The 20371-nt window shown below is 39.3% G+C and overlaps 2 protein-coding genes across 3 annotated transcripts in view; both read left to right on the top strand.

The window, feature by feature from the left end:
* Positions 1-715: 715 nt before the first annotated feature.
* On the top strand, positions 716-4690 carry zc3hc1 (zinc finger, C3HC-type containing 1). Of its 2 annotated transcripts, none has more exons than XM_026146327.2 (10): positions 716-879; positions 1384-1486; positions 1607-1757; positions 1904-1987; positions 2106-2233; positions 2410-2549; positions 2664-2934; positions 3108-3305; positions 3567-3779; positions 3885-4690. In XM_026146327.2, exons 1-10 carry the CDS (start codon positions 746-748, stop codon positions 3957-3959), a joined length of 1497 nt encoding a protein of 498 aa, XP_026002112.1. In that variant the 5' UTR covers positions 716-745; the 3' UTR covers positions 3960-4690. The 2 variants fall into 2 exon arrangements, with proteins under 2 accessions (XP_026002112.1, XP_026002113.1); XM_026146328.2 differs by lacking the exon at positions 716-879 and adding an exon at positions 910-1032.
* Positions 4691-5389: 699 nt separating this feature from the next.
* ube2h (ubiquitin-conjugating enzyme E2H (UBC8 homolog, yeast)) overlaps positions 5390-20371 on the top strand; it is a 24227-nt gene continuing 9245 nt past the window's right edge. Inside the window, exon 1 of the mRNA XM_026146329.2 lies at positions 5390-5690. Within this exon, the coding sequence (XP_026002114.1) occupies positions 5638-5690 (53 nt within the window). The 5' untranslated portion in view covers positions 5390-5637. The remainder of the gene's footprint in view (positions 5691-20371) is intronic.

Below are 20371 nucleotides of genomic sequence, written 5' to 3'. Positions count from 1 at the left end.
AGTATCTAGTGGGATGTGTTGCAAAACAAATCTCCACCAAATAAGAATTTCTTCAAAGCGACTTTGTTTTTGTCTATATAGCATACCTTATAGTTGAAAATATTCATGTTTTCATTACATTTGTGTTAGAGCTATTACTTATTTGAAATTTAATTTATGTAGCTCTTTATTCTACAACAAACTACACAGCATCATATGGTGTCTTAAGAAGCCTCCACTTCAAACTACAGCAGAAGATATTAATGGATTACTAATCTTACAGTGTAATATTGCCCAAAAAAATAAATTCAGAAGGGGGAATTTTGTATGCATATTTATTGCAGTTTATTGCATCTGTATAACAACATTTAACAAAAGATCCATAATAAAATACAAATTTAAAAAGTAAAATTTTAACCCTAACCCTAAACAAATTTTAAAAAATTTAAGAAATTAAATTAAATTTAAAAAGTAAAATTAAATTTAAATTAAATTTAAAAAGTAAAAATAATAATGTTAAAAACACACAAAAAAGTACATTTTAAATCCCAAATTTTTTTATATTAAATACCAAATAAATAATTCTTTACATTTAAACATTAATAACAGTCAATCTATGAATTTAGCCTTACGGAATTACGCTTCTGAAATTTAAGCTATGTTCACGGTGAAGAAGTGATGTTGTTGCAGCGCTGTGGTCTTGCAGCATCACGAAGCGGAACTGTCGGTTTCAGGGTGTATTTTCCGTGGGACCGCAGAGCCGATCATGGCGACTCTCGGCGGCAGTCGTGGGGATCGTCTCGGCAATTCTAATCACAACAAGTCTGCTATTGTTTCCCCGGAAAAAGTTCGTGAAATTCTCAATGAGGGGGTGTCGTCAACAAGCGTGGGTTCCAACAGGTGCGATTCTTTTTTTTAATCAGAGAGCGCTCATGGTTCAATTTAAAAAGACGGAGAACAAGTTGGCGCTAGCTAGTTTGCCTAGCCACTTAGCTAGCTGTACTTTTAGCTTCATTCAGTCAGCATAACGAGAAGACGGATGAGATTCCGCAGGTTTGGATGCATCTAAGCTAGGAACTGGCACGCCTTTGTGCTTTCATTGTTGTATTCATCGGGCAAGTTTGTTATGGTAGCATCTGAATTGTCGCCACTGTGTACAGTTAGAGATAAGAGGGGGTGGGGACCTTAAGTTTGGTAGTAACTCCTTACTTTGCAAGTTTGCGGTTTTGCTTCCATCATTAGGTTAAACGAATCGATTCTATTCAGTAGTGTGCGATTATAAAATGAAAATAGGAAACATATAACGTGAAGTACGCATAGCTTTAACCAGTTATATTTGTTTTATCAATCATGTAAATAAAACTGCATACTGAAGATGTGTTTTCCCCTTTTTGATGATTTCAGTGTACAAGGGGATTTGAATGTGCTGGAAGTGAAAAGCAACTCTCAAGCACCTTGCGAAGCAACGAACAAAGAAGCCTTTTTCTCAAGAGTGGAATCCTATTCAATATCCTTTTTTCCCTCATTTTGAATCAGTATGAGCCATCTTAGTTCTTGTTTTTATGTTATGTTGTTATTATTATATGTCCTTGCTGTATGTAAGTTGAAGTTTCCCTTAGCGCCGCACTGTTTGAAATGGGCAGGCAAACCACGCATACTTTCCCCTTTGATGTGTGCCAGATATGGCTGGATCAGTGTTGGCTGTGATATGCTCAAGTGCTGCAGCTGCCAGGCTTTCCTATGTGCATCCTTGCAGCCAACTTTAGACTTTGAAAAATGTGAGTGAAACTTAAAGCAACTGCACAATAACAACACTAGAGGACAAACAGGTTGTTTTGGGGTTTTTTGGCAAGGTTAGGTTGATATTGTTGGGCTGCCAAAATTTTTTTTTTTTAAATTGAAGCACATCTCCTCTTTTAAACAGATGAAAGCCGCATTGCAGAGATATCAAGGCAGCTTCAGACACAGCATGAAAAGTTTTGTCCTTGGCCTGACTTTCCATGTCCAGGTGGGAGCAAGCATTTTGCATAAAACGTATATATCAGCAAAAGTAATTTGCCTTGAATAAACTTTGATTTTCTCTTTTGTCCATGTAATGATCATGGTAAATGTTGCTTTTATTTCAGAGCGTTTCTGGCTTGTTCCAGCCTGTGAACCATCGACACTTCTTGCTGCCTTTTTGGAGCGCTTCCAGAGCGCCTGTCTCCTTGCACAGCAGCTGCCAGCAATGAAACCGGAGCAGCTGAAGTCTATGGTGAAGCTGCAGAAGGGCTTCAGCCTTTTTAGGATACTGACTTCAGTGCTGTTTAAAGCATTATACATATTATTTACATTAGAGAATACACTTAAAAGAATGCATTATCGAGATTATAGAAACAGTTGTCTGAGTCACTCCTTCACCTATACTTATTGGCCACTCTTTCCTTGCAGTCTTTGACAGAGGACGTTATCAGCAGTATGCTGCAGGTGATTGAGGAAGAACAAAAAAGAATGGGAGAGACTCCTTGCTCTGAGCCTTTAGCTATCCAGATGGCAGCATGTATTGTTTCTCTCTGCGGTTGGGCAGCAAGGTGAGATGTAACTCGAAACTCCTTTCATAGAAATCAGTGTTGTCATATGCTGACATTAAAAGTTGCGTGAAAATTTAGAAACATGGGACAAAAAAGTGTTTTTCTCCATCTTAGTCCTGCTCTGCACGCCATGAGCCTGCCGATCCTCACCTGCTCCTACTGTATGCGCAAGGTGGGCTTGTGGAATTTCCATCAGATGGAGGGAATGGGAGGTGAAGCAGACAATTCAACAAATACACTGGGCACCCCTGTTCGGGCAACCAGTCCTGCTTCAGCAACCCCAAATGATGGTCAGGGAGAGCATTCGACTTCCACCTCACCGAGCCCTGCTACAACTCCTTGTCGCATGAAGCTGCGGAGCCAGGACTCCACCCGCTCTGACCAGGTAAGGAGGAGGACCAGGCGTATTTCCCGAGCTGTGCCATTAGCTGGAAAAACACTGAACCACGCTGTGCACAAGCTATGATGCACGCTTATTAATCCGTTCAATTAGAACAAGTGAATGTAAACTTCAGAATATACTAAGCTGCTTCTATGCTGTCTTGGTGTATGTTACAGGGAGAGGGTACCTCCTCCCCAGTGGCCTTGCGTGCCCGGAGCAGAGACTCACCTAGCCCCAGCGAAGAACTGCCAAGCCCTTTGACGAGGGGCAAGAGGCCCGCAACTCGCAGTAGAGGACAGGGAGATGGCTCAGGGACTGACGGCACTACTAGCCTGCCTCCAAAGCGCCTGTGCCTCTCATCAGCTGGTGGTCTAGTAAGAACTAACATTACTGAGGTTTTTTGTTTGTTTTTGTTGTGGTTTTTTTTTTTTAAATGATGGCATCAGACTTTATCTGAGGGAATCCGTACAGTCCTGCCTGGTTATTCAGCCAGTGTTTCAAGAGTAATTTGAGTATTTTGTTTGGTTTACATTTCAGTTAGAAATTTTGTTAAATTAAAACATGAAAGACAAACATTCCCTTTTTTAAGGCAGAGGTGTATAATACAAATGTTGACTTACTATCTCTTATTTCAGGATGGGCCCTTGCCCAAGAATGTATTTGACCCCTTAGCTCAGCACAGGGAATGGTGTCCCTGGATCTCCGTAGGAAAGGAGAATGTGGATCCTGGGGCTATCCCTTTTTCAGAAAAAGGTTCAGGACTTTATCAGCAGGGCTGGAAAGCTGCTCTGGACCTCCTCATGCCCATGAAGAAGAACTCCAGTATAGACGAAGGCAGTCCAGCACAGGCAAGACAAAAAGTTCAAATATTTATATTTCATAAAAAAGAGTCATCGGACATGAATATGATAGATTTACAGATTTTTGCTTTGTTTGTTTGTTTTTTCTTCCAGGGCCCCCGTGACAAATCTAAAAGGGTGTTTGCTATATTCCGACAGTGGCAGGTTTCCTCTTCGCCATCTCAGTAGACTCTTTGCAAACAAAAACAGCATTGCAACACTGAAGTGATGAACTGACCTCCACTCTTGTTTGTGGTACAGAATCCATATTATGAATGACAGGAGTGTCAAGTGTTATTAAATGTAAGCCATCAATTGAGGTCTTGTTTCTGTTCAGTGTTTGTCAAGGACAAATAAGGTTCATTGTGTCATTAGACAAATGAATGTGTTCCCAGTAAACAGTAAAAAATGTGAATGAATGAATGCTGTGGCTTTTTAAAAAACATTTCAGTTCGGCTACAAAAGATTTGGGATGTGTACCGCCATCCACATGACCACAAAGTCTGCTTTGGTAGTCCTTGATGACAACGTGATGGTCTGGATTTTTGTGGAATATAGAAGATCATGAGAAAGGGCCACATGGCTCTACACTGGAAAGATGATGTTTACCTTTATCGTATTTTGAGTTCTTTGCAAGAGCAGTAAACATTAACCTCAGATTAGCAAAAAAAAAAAAGACTGTGAGGAAGTACTTATGTGTGTATTGTTTTGCTTAAACACCAGATGGATACAATAGCTGTCCTCGAAGAGAGCAGAATCTTTTTGGAGTAGTGATGTTTTGTTTTTTCTCATCCGTGCTACCCGGTTTGAAATTCTTGATTTTCTGTGATATTTCGTTACCGATGCAGTTCTCACTATCTTGCATGTACCTTTGTCTTTGTAGACGCTCCTAAAAGGGTTTAATAAATTGCTCTTCTGAATGTTTGTTTTACTTTGCATGTCGTTCTTCTGAGATTTGTAAGATAAGGCCAGTCAAAAAATTTATGAAATTATATTGTAAATCCAAGAAAAATGCACACAGTACAAATGTGTCAGATGGCTCTGCTTCACAAAGATTTTTTTTGGAATGTGTTTTTTTAAGTTTATTTTAATTTTATTTGCTGAAGTGTGTTTATGTGCATGAGTGTATTTATGTATAGCTAGATGGATAGGTATTGTGGTCTTGTAGAAGTGGTATTTTTAGCCATGACCATTTTATTTATTCTTTCCCTAGATTAAGTCTTGTTTGTATTCTATAAATAAGATATGAGGTATATTTCAGCTTCGCATAACTCTGGGGGAACTTAGTCAGTTAACAGAAATGAATCACAAGACTGATGCCCCCCTCCCCCCCAAAAACATTCACTGTTCTTGAAATGGACTGTCGGTCTTGCCAGACATTTTGGGGTGCAAGTCCTGACAGCCAACATGTGGGGGTGACAATCTGGAGGAGCTGAGCCACTGCTCGCAATTATGATATCCTGAACATCTTGAAATATTTTTTCCAATATATCAGTTTTTAACTGTAAAAACAGGCATGTACGTGTTTCCAAATGAAACTTAAATATTAAAAACATATTTTGGATAAAACTACAAACATGGCCATTTATGGTGACGTTTGGGTCGCACATGATATGACGTCATTCGCGGAGGGATCCCTGTGTCGGAACCATGGTCATATCGTTGAGAGGCAGTGAACGGCAGAGGTCTAGAGACAGCTCAGCTACTCATTAGGGCAGAGATACGTTGAAGTGGGAAGACGTCTCGCTGCGAGCATTTCTGGAGGCAAATGTTAACTTTCGGATAGTACCGTTTGCTAGACTATCTAGCGTTCCGGGTGGCTAGCTTTCAGCTTTCTCACGGGTGTTCTGCGGTGGAAGAAGCAAAAATGTCGTCTCCAAGTCCGGGTAAAAGGCGAATGGATACCGATGTGGTGAAACTGTATCCTTTCTGAACATAAACAACAGTCTCTCAATCGCTATCTGGTCAGCTATGTGCTGAACAGTTTGTCAACGTTATATGAGTGAACTCTATTGGTGCTGCTTGTTTTTCTTGAAACCCCCCTCAAGCAGAAAATGCTTTCACAGTGAATGACTGGTGTTTTGTGTAAACAACATTTTGCTAGCAAAGCCAAGTGTTAGCTAATTCTGTCCTGCGAACCTTCAGTCGCTTATCGGGACAGCTGTATTAGCTAATCAGATCGGTCACAGGTCCTTCCGGCATTTTTTTTCCATCGCAATATTATTTCTTTGTAACTAACATTAGCTGTCTAGAGCTTGCTCTCCAGCTCTGAAAATTACTGCAATGTCCGCACAGACGCCGACGTTTTTCTCCTTATACAGAAATGTTTTGCTACACCACCAACAGATGTAGCAGAGGTAGACTACCTAAAACACCTTGTGGCAATTTGGTTTCTTTGTTCACTCCTCTGTTTTATGACGGGAATCAAACTCAAACTGCCCCTTTCACACGCTTACACAGAACCTTGTTTACATAACGTAAGCCCAACTGAAAACGCTGCTGCTTTTGTTCTAGTCGCAAGACGTTGGCGTTATTGCTGCGTGTATAGCGATCTGGGTTTACCTAGCTTTGCTTTGTAACCCCACTAAGGGTTTGGTATGTGTGTTATTGGATCTACCACTTGACAAGAAGACCTGCAACGAGCGTTGTTGAACTGGCGTGCTAGTCAGTTGGTTAATTTCAGCATCAAAATGGCCACCTGATCAGTGTCTCTCACTGTACTTCAGTGTCAACAGGCAAATGCATGCAGTACTAACTTGTCTCATTTTCGATGGGTGTTAACGTGTAGTTTTGGACATACTGGATCTGGAACTGAGTGTGGCAGCTGTTACGTGGTACAGCAGGTGTCATGTCCCCTACAGTCATTTTCACTGTGGAATGTTTGAACTTTTTGGCAGCATCTAGTGTGTTCTGCTTTTCAAGTCGTCGTCACCATGTTTACTCTTGCACCGCTGCTTTATTTGTTTAGCTTCACTCAGGGATGACAGAAGCAGTTATAAAAGTGAATCATAACGTCAGATTTCCAGTCCATGCAATGTTCCAGAAGGAACAGTATGAACAAGTAGTTTTGTTTTTGTCCCAGAACAGTGGAAGCCAGCTTAATGATTGGGTAGCCTGTTACTAGCCGGAAACCACATGAGGGAGGGACTTAGAACAGCTGATGGGATCGCAGTAAAAGCTTTGCAAATATGGGGTTAGAAGTGGGCTGGTCAGAATTAAACCAAAAACAAGTAGAAGTTACCCCAACAGCTTCAAACTAATAGTTTTAAAATTAAAATATTGACAGTGTGTTGTTTGTTTTGTTTTTGTTTTCAAGCTTGGGCTTAATTTAATTATTTCTGACCAATAATATATAACTCTTTGAATATAGCATTATATTTTTCTTTTTTTCTTTTTTACTGCAGTAAGAGATTGGTGATGAGTATGTAAAGTTTATTCTTCCCCCGCTCGACACCATTTATGTGTAAGGTGTAGCAACTGTGACAGGGTGCTGAAACGGACAGAACAAGAGTTGTAAAGGTTGTAGTGTGGACACCCACACACAAAGCATTGGAGTGTAGTAAAACCCCTCTCCTTCTTGAGCTACTTCACTGACAGGCAAGAGCAGGTTTGCTAAATACCGCCTGCTCAGTTTTGTACAGTGGCCTGAGTGTTTAAACATACCATCCAAGACTAGTGGTCAGCAAGTGTTAAGAATGACAGCTATGTGTGTTTTAAATGTAGATCTTAAAGAGTTGGATTTGATCTTGAGCGGGCAGGTCTCCAGATTCTAGTAGGCCCTTCTTCTAAACTATCAATAAGAACCTGTTTCTGTGCTTGCTATCAATGCATCTCCCCCTAGTGTAACCAAAACCTGAAACTCACACTGGCTTTTAGACAGACGCAGGTTCTGAGAGGCCTTGTGCATTAATTTGCTTTGGCCACCGGAGAGCTGTGAATCTAGAACGGAGGCCGTGCGGGAATTCGTGAAAATGAATGTCAGAATGACCTTAACATGTAGCACCACTCAGTTAAGCTTTGTCCCAAGCCAGCCAATACTCTGCAGCCTGCTTTTATATGCTAGTACTCACTACTCTTTGTACAATTCTGTGAAATATTGATAGAGAAGACATTAAGCGTTAGTGTACAGTGACTTTCCACTGTAATACGTCTTCCTGCTAGTTCGTTCCCTCCTATACAATATGAGACAATATTTATTGACCGCTTCTTGACGGACTGGATTTCTTAAACATTAAATTAACATTAATTTCCTATCATCTGCATAACCTCTTGACATTTGGTATTCTGTCTTGGTCTCGGTTGGGCTGATTTTGATGTCGAACACAATGTTCTTGAAGGAGCTTAGCACAGTGTGTCACTTCTAAGAGCTTTACATTCAGCCTGTTGTGTGGGATTGACTGCACATATTGTGTAGGAAGTTGTGCTGTTATTTGCATATAATTTTTTATTGGTCTTGTTGTTTTACAAAGACTTTCAGGTGGAAAGCTCCTGGAATTTGAGAACAGGTGAATTACATAGCACTAAGCCTATTGTGCGTGCTAAAACAGGTCATTTTAACAAGGCTCTTATTATTGACTTCTCTCGCTTTTGCTTGGCATATAATTGACCAACAATAAGACTTGGACATCTTTATGTGTGACAATTCTAATTTATCTAATGTAATTGTTACAAAATTGGTCTTTCAGTTAACACACTGCAAAATTGTTTATTTAATTAAAAATGGGAAAACCAACAGAGAAGAGTTTTAAAATGTCTCTTCTCTAGGTGCTAAAAATGTAATTAATATGAGATGTAAAGACTTGAGGTGTATATTCTGCTGTAAATAAAATTTCGCTCTATCAGAGGGGATGTTTGGACATCTGATGTCCTCAAAATGACATCCCAGCTGTACTTTTCAACCTTTGAGTTCCTGCTGAAAGGGCTCTCTGGAGCATGGCCACCAGCAATTTTTATTCAAGTCTGCTAAGAGTTGCGCAGAGGGGTGTCAGAGGCTTTAATCTGCTCCAGTATTCATCATAATACCTCATGTCAACATTAGCATATACCTCCTTTTATATTGATAAAGGTGTTGCACATCACACCTCTCAACTTGCAGTTTTCAAGGAGAGTTCACATTTTTAGACTTTTTTAAATTATTTTTTAAAAGTAACATTTTACGCAGCAGTCAACCTTTCGCAATCTGATTTATTCACTTGTCCAGATTCATGGGACATTTTTGATTGTCCTCTCCAAAGCATCCCTCCTCCCTTGCTAAGTGTAATACCAATCCTGAGCTTTATCTCCTCTCTGCTTAGTTTTTTTTGGCCCATTGTGCCCATGTAGAATGACATCCGGACAGCATCAGCGGTAGGTTCTTTTGTGTTTCCCATTTAGAGAAGCCCCTGTGACCCACCCCTCCCTCTCTACCTCCTGCTGCTGCGTCAGGCCATGTCGCACAGTCACGGGCAGCTAAACTGCGCTCAGTGCTATTATTGCTGGACTGAACTAACTAGATGCAGTTTATTGTAGGGAAGGAGCCAGCAGTTGTATGCTCTTTCCTGACTGATTAAATGGAAGGCACAATGAACCCATGAGCAAAATGTGGAATGCCCTGGTCTGATGAGGAAGTTGCATAAGCTACCAGCATGCTTTGTTACTGGGCTGGAATAACTACACAGTAGTTGACACAAAGAAGTTCATAGAAAACTTGCTAACTTCAATTTTATTTTCATTGTGGTTGCAAGATAATGTGACGTGCTGTAGGTATAAAAAGTGTAAAGCACAGTTGTCCTTTGCCTCAGTTACTCACCATACTATTACTCCCACAGGCAAAATATCTGAAAGCATACAAAAAAATCGAATTGAATTTAAAATTCGGTTAAATATAAGTCTTGTCAAGATTTTGTGGGTGTTGAACCGCATGCATGATGCTGTCAGTTGACACAGTTTTTATTATCTTTATTTACATTTGGTGCATAACTTTGCTTGTGTCACTGCAGGCGTGTTTAAAACATATCATCCAACCGAGCTCCTGCTTTTTATCGTTTTTAGGACTTTGTGAATGAATGCAAGGTAACAAAGTCAATTGTGTATGAGGCCCCTACTATTCAGGAGGTGCCACACTGATTGACAGTCCTGTTTTGGGGGTCCAGGAGCAAGGCATCGCTGACAGTAGGGTGTTTGAGGCCCTCACTGTTAATCCCATAGTGCATACAGCGAAGCTTCCTGCACGCATGGCTGCGTTCCCTTGGAAAAACAGATGGACTGAAGTTCCTCTCTTTGTTTCGCATGATTTTTTTTTTTTTTTTTTTTTCCCCTCCCCTAGCATTTGGGAGTTCAGCCTGGCTCTGTCACTCACATGCAGAGGTGCTTTAGTGTGGAAAATCAAAGGAGTGACAATGGGGTAACTAAGTTTGGTCATGTAGGCCAGAGCCGCTGGATCTGCCTATTTAAATGTTGCAGTAAAACCACTGCAGCTTTTATTTGCTTGAAATTAACCTGCATATAAAGTAAAAGGCCCTTATCAAAAAAATGCAACCTATACTTACACACCCTATACTTGCCTCACTGTGCTAATCTGCTGCTGTTCATTTCTCATCTGTGTCAAGTTGATAAAATTAACCCCGCGTGTTTCTCTAATTAAAGCGAATTTCACCATAGCCATTTCCTGAAAATGTCTCTTGAGTTTTTTTGTGTTTTTCTCTGTACAATAAGCAGCACATCTTGTTTATTAGATTTTCTCATTAGACTGCTGCTTCAGATCCAGGCCATTGTTTTTCTTGCACTGGCTCAGTTTTGTGTTAATGATCAACTCATTTGTATGTGCATGCACGTAGCTCAAATGCACGTGCGCACACACAGACTCTGTCACTACTGCTGTAAATAGACTGTTGATTTAGTGAAGGGCTGAGAGGAGGAGCAGCTGAAGGATTCACATTTGATTGCAGTGGGTGGGCTCTCATCTCTCACCAGTGAAGACAAAGAACTTAGTCTGCTCAATTCTGAGCTCCTCCGGCTCTCACACTGGGAGGTAGCCATTGGTATATTGAGACTTGCATCTGATGAAAACTAAATCTGCATTGCAAAGTGAATAATACATTTGGCTAACTCTTGCATGTTGAGCTGGCTATTTACGGTTTATTACTAAATGAGTAAGGGTAAAAAAAAAAAAGAGCTTTTCAATTTTGCTGCAAGTGCAAGTTGTTGTCTTGTGCAGATGGCTTTTACATCTGGTGAAATTTGAAATCTGTATTATGTTTAAAAGGTTTGCCCAAGGTTTATTATTCTCAGGAGCAATGATTGTGCATATTTGAGAAAGCAGTCCTATTAAATGTGTAAAATTATAGACTGTGGATCTTTGAAGCAGAAATAAAACAGACATATTTATTTTTAATTTATTTCCCATCCACCTTCCAGTGAGTGCGCCGCTTAACAGTACCAGACATTTACAATCGGATTTCAGTTGAGTCAGGCCTTTGGGGGCATATGTCCATTGATATGTAAAGCCTGCTGCAAGATTTTCTTTTGCACAGGCCCCACACACCGGTCCTCCATCAGCATTCAGACTCTTTATGTCTCAGAAGGAGCCGGAGCTGATTCTAAAACAGACAGCTTAAGCCCAGCTTTGCTGAATAACACCACACTTGAGATTTAAACAACAAAAAAAAAGCAAAGGATAGCCATTTCCATTCAGCATTTCCAACATGCTCATTTTGTGGTGGGTGTAAAAGAATGCTTCTTTGTTTTTCTAAAGCACAACTAGACCTGCGCCTGTCCAAGGTACAACCTGTTACCATTGAGCAGATGTACCTTTTGCATTGTTTAGCCTTTTAAATGTGAATTAACCATTTCCCCCTGTCTTTTAATTATTTTTTTTGTAGCTGTGTTATCTATAAAATTTTACAGTGTAAAATAGATCACCATATGGCCATGAGTTAAATGGTTGTCTTTTTTCATGAGTTAAATGGTTGTCTTTTTTCATGAGTTAAATGGTTGTCTTTTTTCAGTTAGTAACACAGACGGAATATTTAGTCTGATTATATCATGTAAAAAATTAACTTTTGAATATAAAATATTAAATTCAGAAGCATGTAGATGTTTGCTGCCACCCAAAGGTGCTGTACTTGCAAGAAGCACATATTAGCATGTGAAAATAACTATAGAGTAGTAAAGTATAGTGTGCAGCTTAAGAAATAGTGACATATTTTATCCATAGCAGGAATGCAGTTCACTAAACGTTTTGACATCTGGTATTAGTAACAACCATCTTCATTTACCATAATTATCAATCATCGTCTTTGCTCCCAAAGAGCCAGCTTATTTTGATTGTTATTTAAGCAGAGAGATAGGTAAGCTAACATAGCTTTTTTTTTTTTTTTTTCAAGTGCTCTGGTGGAGTGAGTCATAATGCTGTTGTGGTATATTCTGGCTTTCTGCATTTGTCTAGAAAGGGGGTTAAAAATGCCCAATAATAAAGTGGAGAAACTATGCAAAAAAAAAAATAAAAATGGCACTGAGACAAGGTGAGGGACACAGAGATTCCTTCTATTCTTAGTGAGATGTTGGAAAGACATGAAATAAGCAGAAGGCTAACCTATCTGCTTCCACATTACTGATGTAGTTTGAAACAAATTATCAGTAACATTGTAGCACCAGAGGTTTTTACCTACAGCATTCACAGTTTCAGGAACAATTTGAATCAAAATGAATTTGGTGTAAATCAAATTCTCATATTAGTAAAATCCTTTGTTTACTCTTTAATTTATGTTGCTGTTGTTCTGATTCACTGTGTACTTCAGTTCCCCGTTGTGTACCTTGCAATCTTTGTAACGTGGTGAGCAGAGTCTGCCTCAGTGCACAAGTGTGGAAGCATATTTGCTGGCATTTCTGGTGTATATCACTACAGGATTGTTTAAGTAGTGGATGATGATGATGATGATGATGATGATGATGATAATAATAATAATTTGATTTGATTTGACTTTTTTTGTTTGGCTTGTTTTACTTTGCAGACACTCTGAAGAACTCTTACTTAAAGTCCTCTGCATTGGATTAGATTTAACGGAGAGTTCATGTCATTTTATGAGCCAGTAAAGCAACTGGCAAGTTTACATATTATATAGATTAATTATTTACATCTTGTTAGATATAAACAGAACCACTGTCGTATCACTCTTGTAAATACAAGGGTGGGTTTGAGCCATCTGTAGACTAGTTGAATTGCAGCTGCAGGCTTGATTCTGTTCTCATTTTCATTCCTCTTTAGCTGACCATGTATTCACAGGATTATCTGTCTACAGAGTCGATGAGCTGGGGTTTAGTTTTTTTTTTTTTTGGTTTTTTTTTGTTGTTTGTATTTTAATTTTAGTTTTGTTTTTTCAGGCTGCAAATCCCCATTAACACCAAGCTACATTTGTTTTTTTTGTTTTTGTGTTTTTTTTTGTTTTTTTAATTTCTTTTCTTAATTAGCAATATCGGAAAATGCCCTACTTGGGGAAAGTGTTTACTTCAGGGTAAGAGGGAGACTGTAGGTCAGTGAGGTTTTGTGATGATGACTGCAAGGGGAGAACAGTGTTTGTTTGGTGTGGAGTTGATTAAATCACTCTCTCTCAGAAACACCCTGCCTATCACTCGCTCTGCCTGCAGTGGCAGGATGGTTGCTGTGCTACAGTAGCTGCCTCTGTTTTCAGGCAGAGTGTAGTGGAGGTCACACAGTAATCTTGCTCGGCTCGGCGCGGTGCAGTAATACATACAATGTTGAATGCACAAACACATCCAGATTTAAACACAGGATTGGACTTTAGCAGGAACAATCCACATGTACAGATAAAGTTGTATGCTGGCAGAGATTTTCAAAGAAGTAAACACTCATGGTCTCACGTGCTCACATGCATAATTCATGTCTCTCAATCCATTTTTAAACAGGAGGAACAGTCTTGTTGGTCACATTGACTTTGTTGTCTGTTTCTGTGTTTTTGTCTGTTTTTCTGCAAATTGCAGCTTGTATTCATAGAAATAATAGTTTTCTACATCAATGGTTAATGGGTGTGAATGTGTGTTTCTTTTGGTCGTTTATATTTGTCTCTCGGTGTAGGAAGCCTACCTATTGCATACACCCTGAGGGCAGCTGCTATATTTCCTGCCTTTCATCTCCAAGGCCTTTGATTGTATATTTTTTGCTACAGTCTGTGTGTGAGGGAGTGAAAGTAAAATAGAGATGACTTTCTTAGAGTTCCTCATCTCCAAACACAGAAATATAAATATGGTACTCTCTTTCTAAGTTGTAAGTTTTTCATTGAAAAGGGAATTTGTAGCTTGATATCTTTCACTTTACTACTTTACATCTTGCCTCTGAACCTTTCGCTTCAACAATTTTCTATAATTTTTACCACATTCCGAAGTCAGATTCTTACCTAATGATAAGGAGGAATTTTAGGACAATCATTCATTTCTTCTAGTGCTGTGTCATATCCTTTGTGGTAATACCAGTCTAAATTTTGAAGTTATATAAAGGTGTAATATCGCTATAGCATTGCCATGTTAGGTTTCCTTGTATGCACAACAGCTGGATGAGCCTGGACATGTCTGAGAGCAAGGGCTACAGTGGTGTGAAAAGGTGTTTGCCCCTTCCTGATTTTCTGTTTTAACTGTTTGTCACATTTAAACGTTTCAGAGCATCAAACACATTCAAATAATAGACAAAGATAACACAAGATGGCACAAAATGCAATTTCTTAGTATTAAGGGGGGGTGAAAGCCCTACATGGCCCTGTGTGGAAAAAATGACCCCTAAATCTAATGACTGGTTGGGCCACTATAGCTGCTATCTTTTTCAGCGCTATGAAGGAATTTTATCCTACTTGTCTGTGCAGAATTGTTGTAATTCAGCCACATTGTAGGGTTTTCGAGCCCGAACTGCCTTTTTAAGGTCATGCCACGGCATCTCAATCGGCTTCAAGTCAAAACGTTGTCTGGGCCACTCCAAAATTTGTTTTTTGTTTTTCTTAAGCTATTCAGAGGTGGAATTGCTGGTGTGTTTTGGATCATTTTCCTGCTGCAGAACCCAAAGTCCACTTCAGCTTGAGGTCAGAAACAGATAGTCGGACATTTTCCTTCAAGATGTTTTGGTATACAGCAGAATTCAGGTTCCATTTACCACAGCAGGTCTTCCGGGTCCTGAGGCGGCAAAACATCACACCAGACCATCACACTACCACCACTGTATTTTGCTGTTGGTATGATGATGATGATGATTTTCTGAAATGCTGTGTTACTTTTATGCCAGATGTAAGGGGACATGCACCTTCCAAAAAGTTCAACTTTTGTCTCGTCAGTCGAGAGACTATTTTCTCAAAAGTCTTGAGGATCATCAAGACGTTGTCTGGCAAAACTGAGATGAGCCTTTATGTTCTTTTTGGTCAGTGCTTTTTGTCTTGGACCTCTGCCATGCAGCCATTTTTGCCCAGTCTCTTTCTTATGGTGGAGTCCTGAACACTGATCTTAACTGAAGCAAGAGAAGCCCGCGGTTCTTTGGATGTTGTTCTGGGGTCTTTTGTGACCTCCTGAATGAGATGTTGACTCCAGGGAAGCTTCACCACTGTTCCAAGTCTTCTGCATTTGTGTATAAAGCAGTGGTGGGCAACTCCAGGTCTCGAGGCAGGTTTTAGATCTCACCCTGGGTCAACACATTTGAATCAAATGGTTAGTTCATTACCAGGCCTCTGGAAAACGTCAAGACATGTTGAGGAGGTAATTTAATCATTTGAATCAGTTATGTTGGATCAAGGACGCATCTAATACTGACCCTCGAGGCCTAGAGTTGCCCACCCCTGGTATAATGGCTCTCACCGTGGTTCACTGGAGTCCCAAAGCCTTAGATATGGCTTTGTAACCCTTTCCAGACTGATAGGTGTCAGTGACCTTGTTTCTCAGGTGCTTCTTTAGATCATTGCATGATGTGTTGCTTTTCACCTTTATCAATGAAACCATAATTTAAAAACTGCATTTTGTATTTACTGTTTAGCTTTGTCTAATGTTAAAATTAGTTTGATGATCTGAAACATGTAAGTGTGACAAATATGCAAAACACTAAGAAATCAGGAAGGAGGCAAACACTTTTTCACACCACTGTATGTGTTAGCCTCCATCAAAGATTTAACATCTAAAAGAGACCACCTTCAACATCCTCCAACAAAGCACAGCGCTTTACTAAATATGCAAGAAAACTGCGTCTGCTACATGTTTCTGCTCTTGAGACAAAAACACACACCAGGCTACAAAGGTAGAGATACGTGCACCTGTTCATCTGTGGCGCAATAATAAAATGACTCAACAGAGCATTGCTAGCAGCTACAATGGCTAGCTGTCCATATGACAGGCAGAACAAATGGTGGATGGAAATCATTAGTGTGATTGCATGGTGGAAAATTAGGACTTAAAGCAACATCCCAGGTACAAAATATTTTTCAGTCTTATGGGGGAGGGGGATTGTTCTAGAAAATGTTATTATAGATTGATTAACACCCAAGTCTTTAGACTTGCTGCTGCTTTAGTCTTTCGATCTCCAATAGCAGGTTTTATATGCCATTCGTTTACAGGTAAGGGCACATCTAAACTTCCAAACTCTCCGACTCTCGTTTGTGCTTGTGGTCGAGTTGTTGTTGCAGAGGATCGCATACTTTTTCTAGCCTGGCATGTTGATGACGTGGAAGGTAAAACAGTGTGCATGTTATTAGCTTAGTCAGATTGCATGTGATTTATAATTCTGACTTGGATGAAGCTCAAGTCACAGTTTATGTAATTAAGGCTGAAATCTTGGTAGTTTCAGGCAAAACTGTAAATAACTGACCTGTGCAGTCAGTTTGATCGTTTGATTTGATTGCACGTCATTGTCCTTTGATGCAATACATGAATTGGATCAGATGAATGGAATTGGCTTTTCCTCGACCCCTGCTGTTCAAAAACGGCAAGAGACAGGAACATGCTTTGAAAATAGCCAGTGCCTCCCATCACTAGATCAACAACTGCTGTCTCCAAGAGCGAAATGTTTGAGCATATTTGACGCCACATTGTTTGACAGTATGCTGTTTATGATTCTCCGTCGTGTTTGTTTTCTGTACTTGGAACGAGGCTGGTTGCGAGGGGATATTTTGATCCTGGGTCAGGCAGGGATAGAGGCCTGAATGGACCAGAAAGAAAACAAGACATGTCTAGACCACAACTGTAAATGCTATTTACTGCATATTTTTACATCTAGGTATTTAAAATGTGTTTTATAGGCTACAGAAGAAATATCAGGACAACATTGACCTTAGTCCTGGAGTAACAAGGTAATTGTTAGTCTGAGAGGAGCTCTTTTGTACCTTTTTTTTTTAATTTTTTTTTTATTTTATTACTTTTTTCATGTCTAACACTGTGTTATTAAAGAGTGAGCTGGCATGTTGAAGTCAGTATATCCTTATAATAAAGTCTGGTAGTGAAGGAATTTAGGTTACAGTTCAAGGCTTTCTGTTATCTGTGTGGATTTATGTATGTTCTCCTAGCTTGATTGGGCTCCGTGTGTTGGATTATATTTATTGACTTACCTGTTTATGTGATTTTAACTATATAAATCCAAGGTCAAGGGTTGGACAGGCGATCTTTGCGTGGGGGTGAGATAAGTAATGATATAACTCTGTAGTTAATTGTCCTTTTTCCATTAATTCTGTTTGGGTATTTGGGATTACCCATGCTGGGTGACAAATTATTTAGTTATATTTTAGTTCCCCTTTTATCAGCTTATTTATTTTAGCACTTCATATTATAACCTTTTAAGATGAGGTGCAACATTTAAGTGTGTTGCACTTTTACACTGCATGCTTATACCTTTAGAGCCTTTTGTGATCCAAGTGTGTTTTACCATGTTTTCAAGATGTTAAAGATACAAAGTATCTCATGTTACAACTAAATGCACCCAAATCAGTCACATGTTCTTAAAGGGATACACATGTAAATGTTGCAGAGGTTCTATTTTCTCAGTGTTTCTGTGCTTGTTGACATTGTTTATTCGACTTATTTGCCAAATCTGAACACAGTCGACTTCAACAAACCAAAAACAAATCTAGAGTTGAGCTCAGTTAAGCTAGTAAGTTGGTTGGCTGTGTTTTTCACATTCCATCTCAATCCATCAAACAGTTGGGGAATTTACAACTTCCCTCTGTTCTTACAGACATGCCAAATTCCTTTTCTGTAGTGTGAGAACATTGTCAACAGAGACCTATAGTTATTTATTGGGTAGAAAAGGCTATTGGGTTAGACCAGACAGATGGAAAGAATCACATCGAAGTGATATTAGTTTTGAGCTTGTGTCTGAGAGAGATTCTTCTTTGAAATTCTTCTTTCCTTCATCTTTAGGTTAACTGAATCAATCAGTGGGTCAAGTGTACTCTACACGTTAGCCTTTTTAGCCTAAATTAAAAAGCTGGAATTCATATTGCATTCATGTGAACCATATTTTTTTTCTTTTAATTTTCGAATAGAAAGTATAACCGCAGTGATTGAAATTCAAATCGAGCTTGGTCTGGGTGAAGCTGCTGCTGACAGATGCTGAAACTGGGTGAATCTGTGGCTACATGTGACTGCTGTTTCCTTATTAGATGAAAACTGATAGATTTTAGTTGGATGAAAGCAAGTTACATGTCAGTGGTGTCTGTTAGCATTATCTTACTCTATGAGATATTAAACGTACTCAACAGTTTAATATTTATAGGCCATCAGGACCCTTACATTTGCATTTCTATTTTGTAATTTAGGTAAGTGTGACATCATATAGCAGGGTCGATTTTTCGCTGCCTTCCTAGTTAGACTGGCCAGTTTCAGTCAGTGTGCAGTGTAGTTACTGTTGTTTTAGCCCCATAATTCGCTTATCACCCACCACACCTCACGGTTTCTGTTTCATACCACAACACACACAGTCTATATCGTCCTGTTCCTTGTCACTGCTGCCTTGTCTTATATAGCTTTTAGATGTGTAAATGCCCTTTTTAGATAAAGAGCAGAACTAGAATAAAATGAGGAATTATGCGAGTGTGAGCACTGAAATATGATGCAGGAGTTGTTTCTTTAGGCACTGGGCTTGTTTATGTTTTCCTAGTGACCTTTAGATGAGTATTTAGTTCGCCTTGGATTTTGCATCGGAGACCCTCATAATGCTTACTTGACTCCAGTGCGAGTCAGAACAGAGAGGTTCCTCTTCTGTCTGAAATAGACACATTTCCTTGTTGAAGCCAGGGATTCAATCTGCTCCTAGCAGTCTCTACCAGAACTTAAAATAACCTTCAGTTTGATTTAACCCTTTGGGGTCAGTGATGCTGCTAATTAGATCCACACTAAATCAGGATCAACAAGACAGCTGCTTCTGTTCGCTGTGGAAAACGGTGATTCATGTTTTTATTATGATCTCCTTTGGTCACATTTAGGCAAAGTGATTTCTTTTTGGTTTTGTAAAAACAGCGGTGATTCAGAATGCTTAGTGTGATAATGACTATTTCTTCTTTTCTTTTTTTTCTTTTTTTTTAAACTTTATTTATGTTATAATTATAGCTATGACTGGAGTAGCAAATGAAAACACAGGCTGTTTTTCTTTACTAACACCTTTCTTTTAAAAAACAAAAACAAACAAACCTGGCTCATGGTAAAAACAGGAAATCATTGTTTTTGCAAATATTTGTAAATGAAACTTCAGACAACACATCAAATGTATACATATTGTTTTAGTTTGATCCCAGAAACAAGTTTAGGCTGAAAACATTGAGCTGGGATGCTAAAAATACATCTTATCTCAAACATCTCATAGCTAATTGGGCTCATTAGTGACATGACTTGGTATAAAAAGCATCCCATGGAGGTTTTCACCACTGTATGAAAGACTCCCTGGGAGCATTAGTGCAGCTCACATGGGTAGCTTTCACATCTATGAAGGCACCAATAATGCTCAACAATATATATAGTTTTTTCAGCTATATATGATACTATAGAAACCTCCTTTTCTGATATTACCAGTACAGTATTAACTGTATATTTTGGACTCTTAGGCTGTCGGCTCCATTAGTTACAACTATGAGAAGTGACTAAAATTAGCATTTCAGTTTGTAGACATGCGTACAGTGAGTACTGTTTTGTCAGAAGTATGTGTGGTAATATCAAGTTCTAGAAAGCCAAGGTGCTCATGGAGAGTGACACATGGAAAAGAGACTTGGAATAGTTAGCAGATGAAGGATGGGTGAACACTTCAGTCAGCATCCTGATGTTAATTCAGTGTCCCGAGGGGCATGGCATTGAGCTATTAGTTGCAATAGATAACGCCTCTCCAGGATTATGGATTAAAACAATTAAGTTATTATCATTTGTCAAAAGCTGTCATTCCTCTGTTTAGTCTTCATAATTCACAGTGATACAGACAATCATGTCAGGTAGGAGAGAGGAAACCGGGCAGGTTATTCTTGTGCATTTGTCTACCATGCAGGAAAATATGTGATGATACAGGAAGCAACCACAGCTCACTGACTGTTTCTACAGAAGCCAAACGATAGAATCAGTCCTGCAGTTCTTTGTTTGTTTATGTGTATGCTTTTCGTGAAGCAATC

This window comes from Astatotilapia calliptera, chromosome 17 (genome assembly GCF_964374335.1).
Source record: "Astatotilapia calliptera chromosome 17, fAstCal68.1, whole genome shotgun sequence".
Classification (NCBI taxonomy): domain Eukaryota; kingdom Metazoa; phylum Chordata; class Actinopteri; order Cichliformes; family Cichlidae; genus Astatotilapia; species Astatotilapia calliptera.
Note: the sequence above shows the minus strand (reverse complement) of the source record. Positions and strands in the feature narration are given on the sequence as shown.

What these genes read in the sequence shown, in the direction of transcription:
- zc3hc1 (XM_026146327.2), top strand. Translation starts at nt 746, where the DNA reads ATGGCGACTCTCGGCGGCAGTCGTGGGGATCGTCTCGGCAATTCTAAT. An exon ending in CAAGAGTGGAATCCTATTCA is followed by an intron (nt 1,487 to 1,606) that starts ATATCCTTTTTT and finishes TTAGCGCCGCAC; the next exon opens with TGTTTGAAATGGGCAGGCAA. An exon ending in CTCTGCGGTTGGGCAGCAAG is followed by an intron (nt 2,550 to 2,663) that starts GTGAGATGTAAC and finishes TCTCCATCTTAG; the next exon opens with TCCTGCTCTGCACGCCATGA.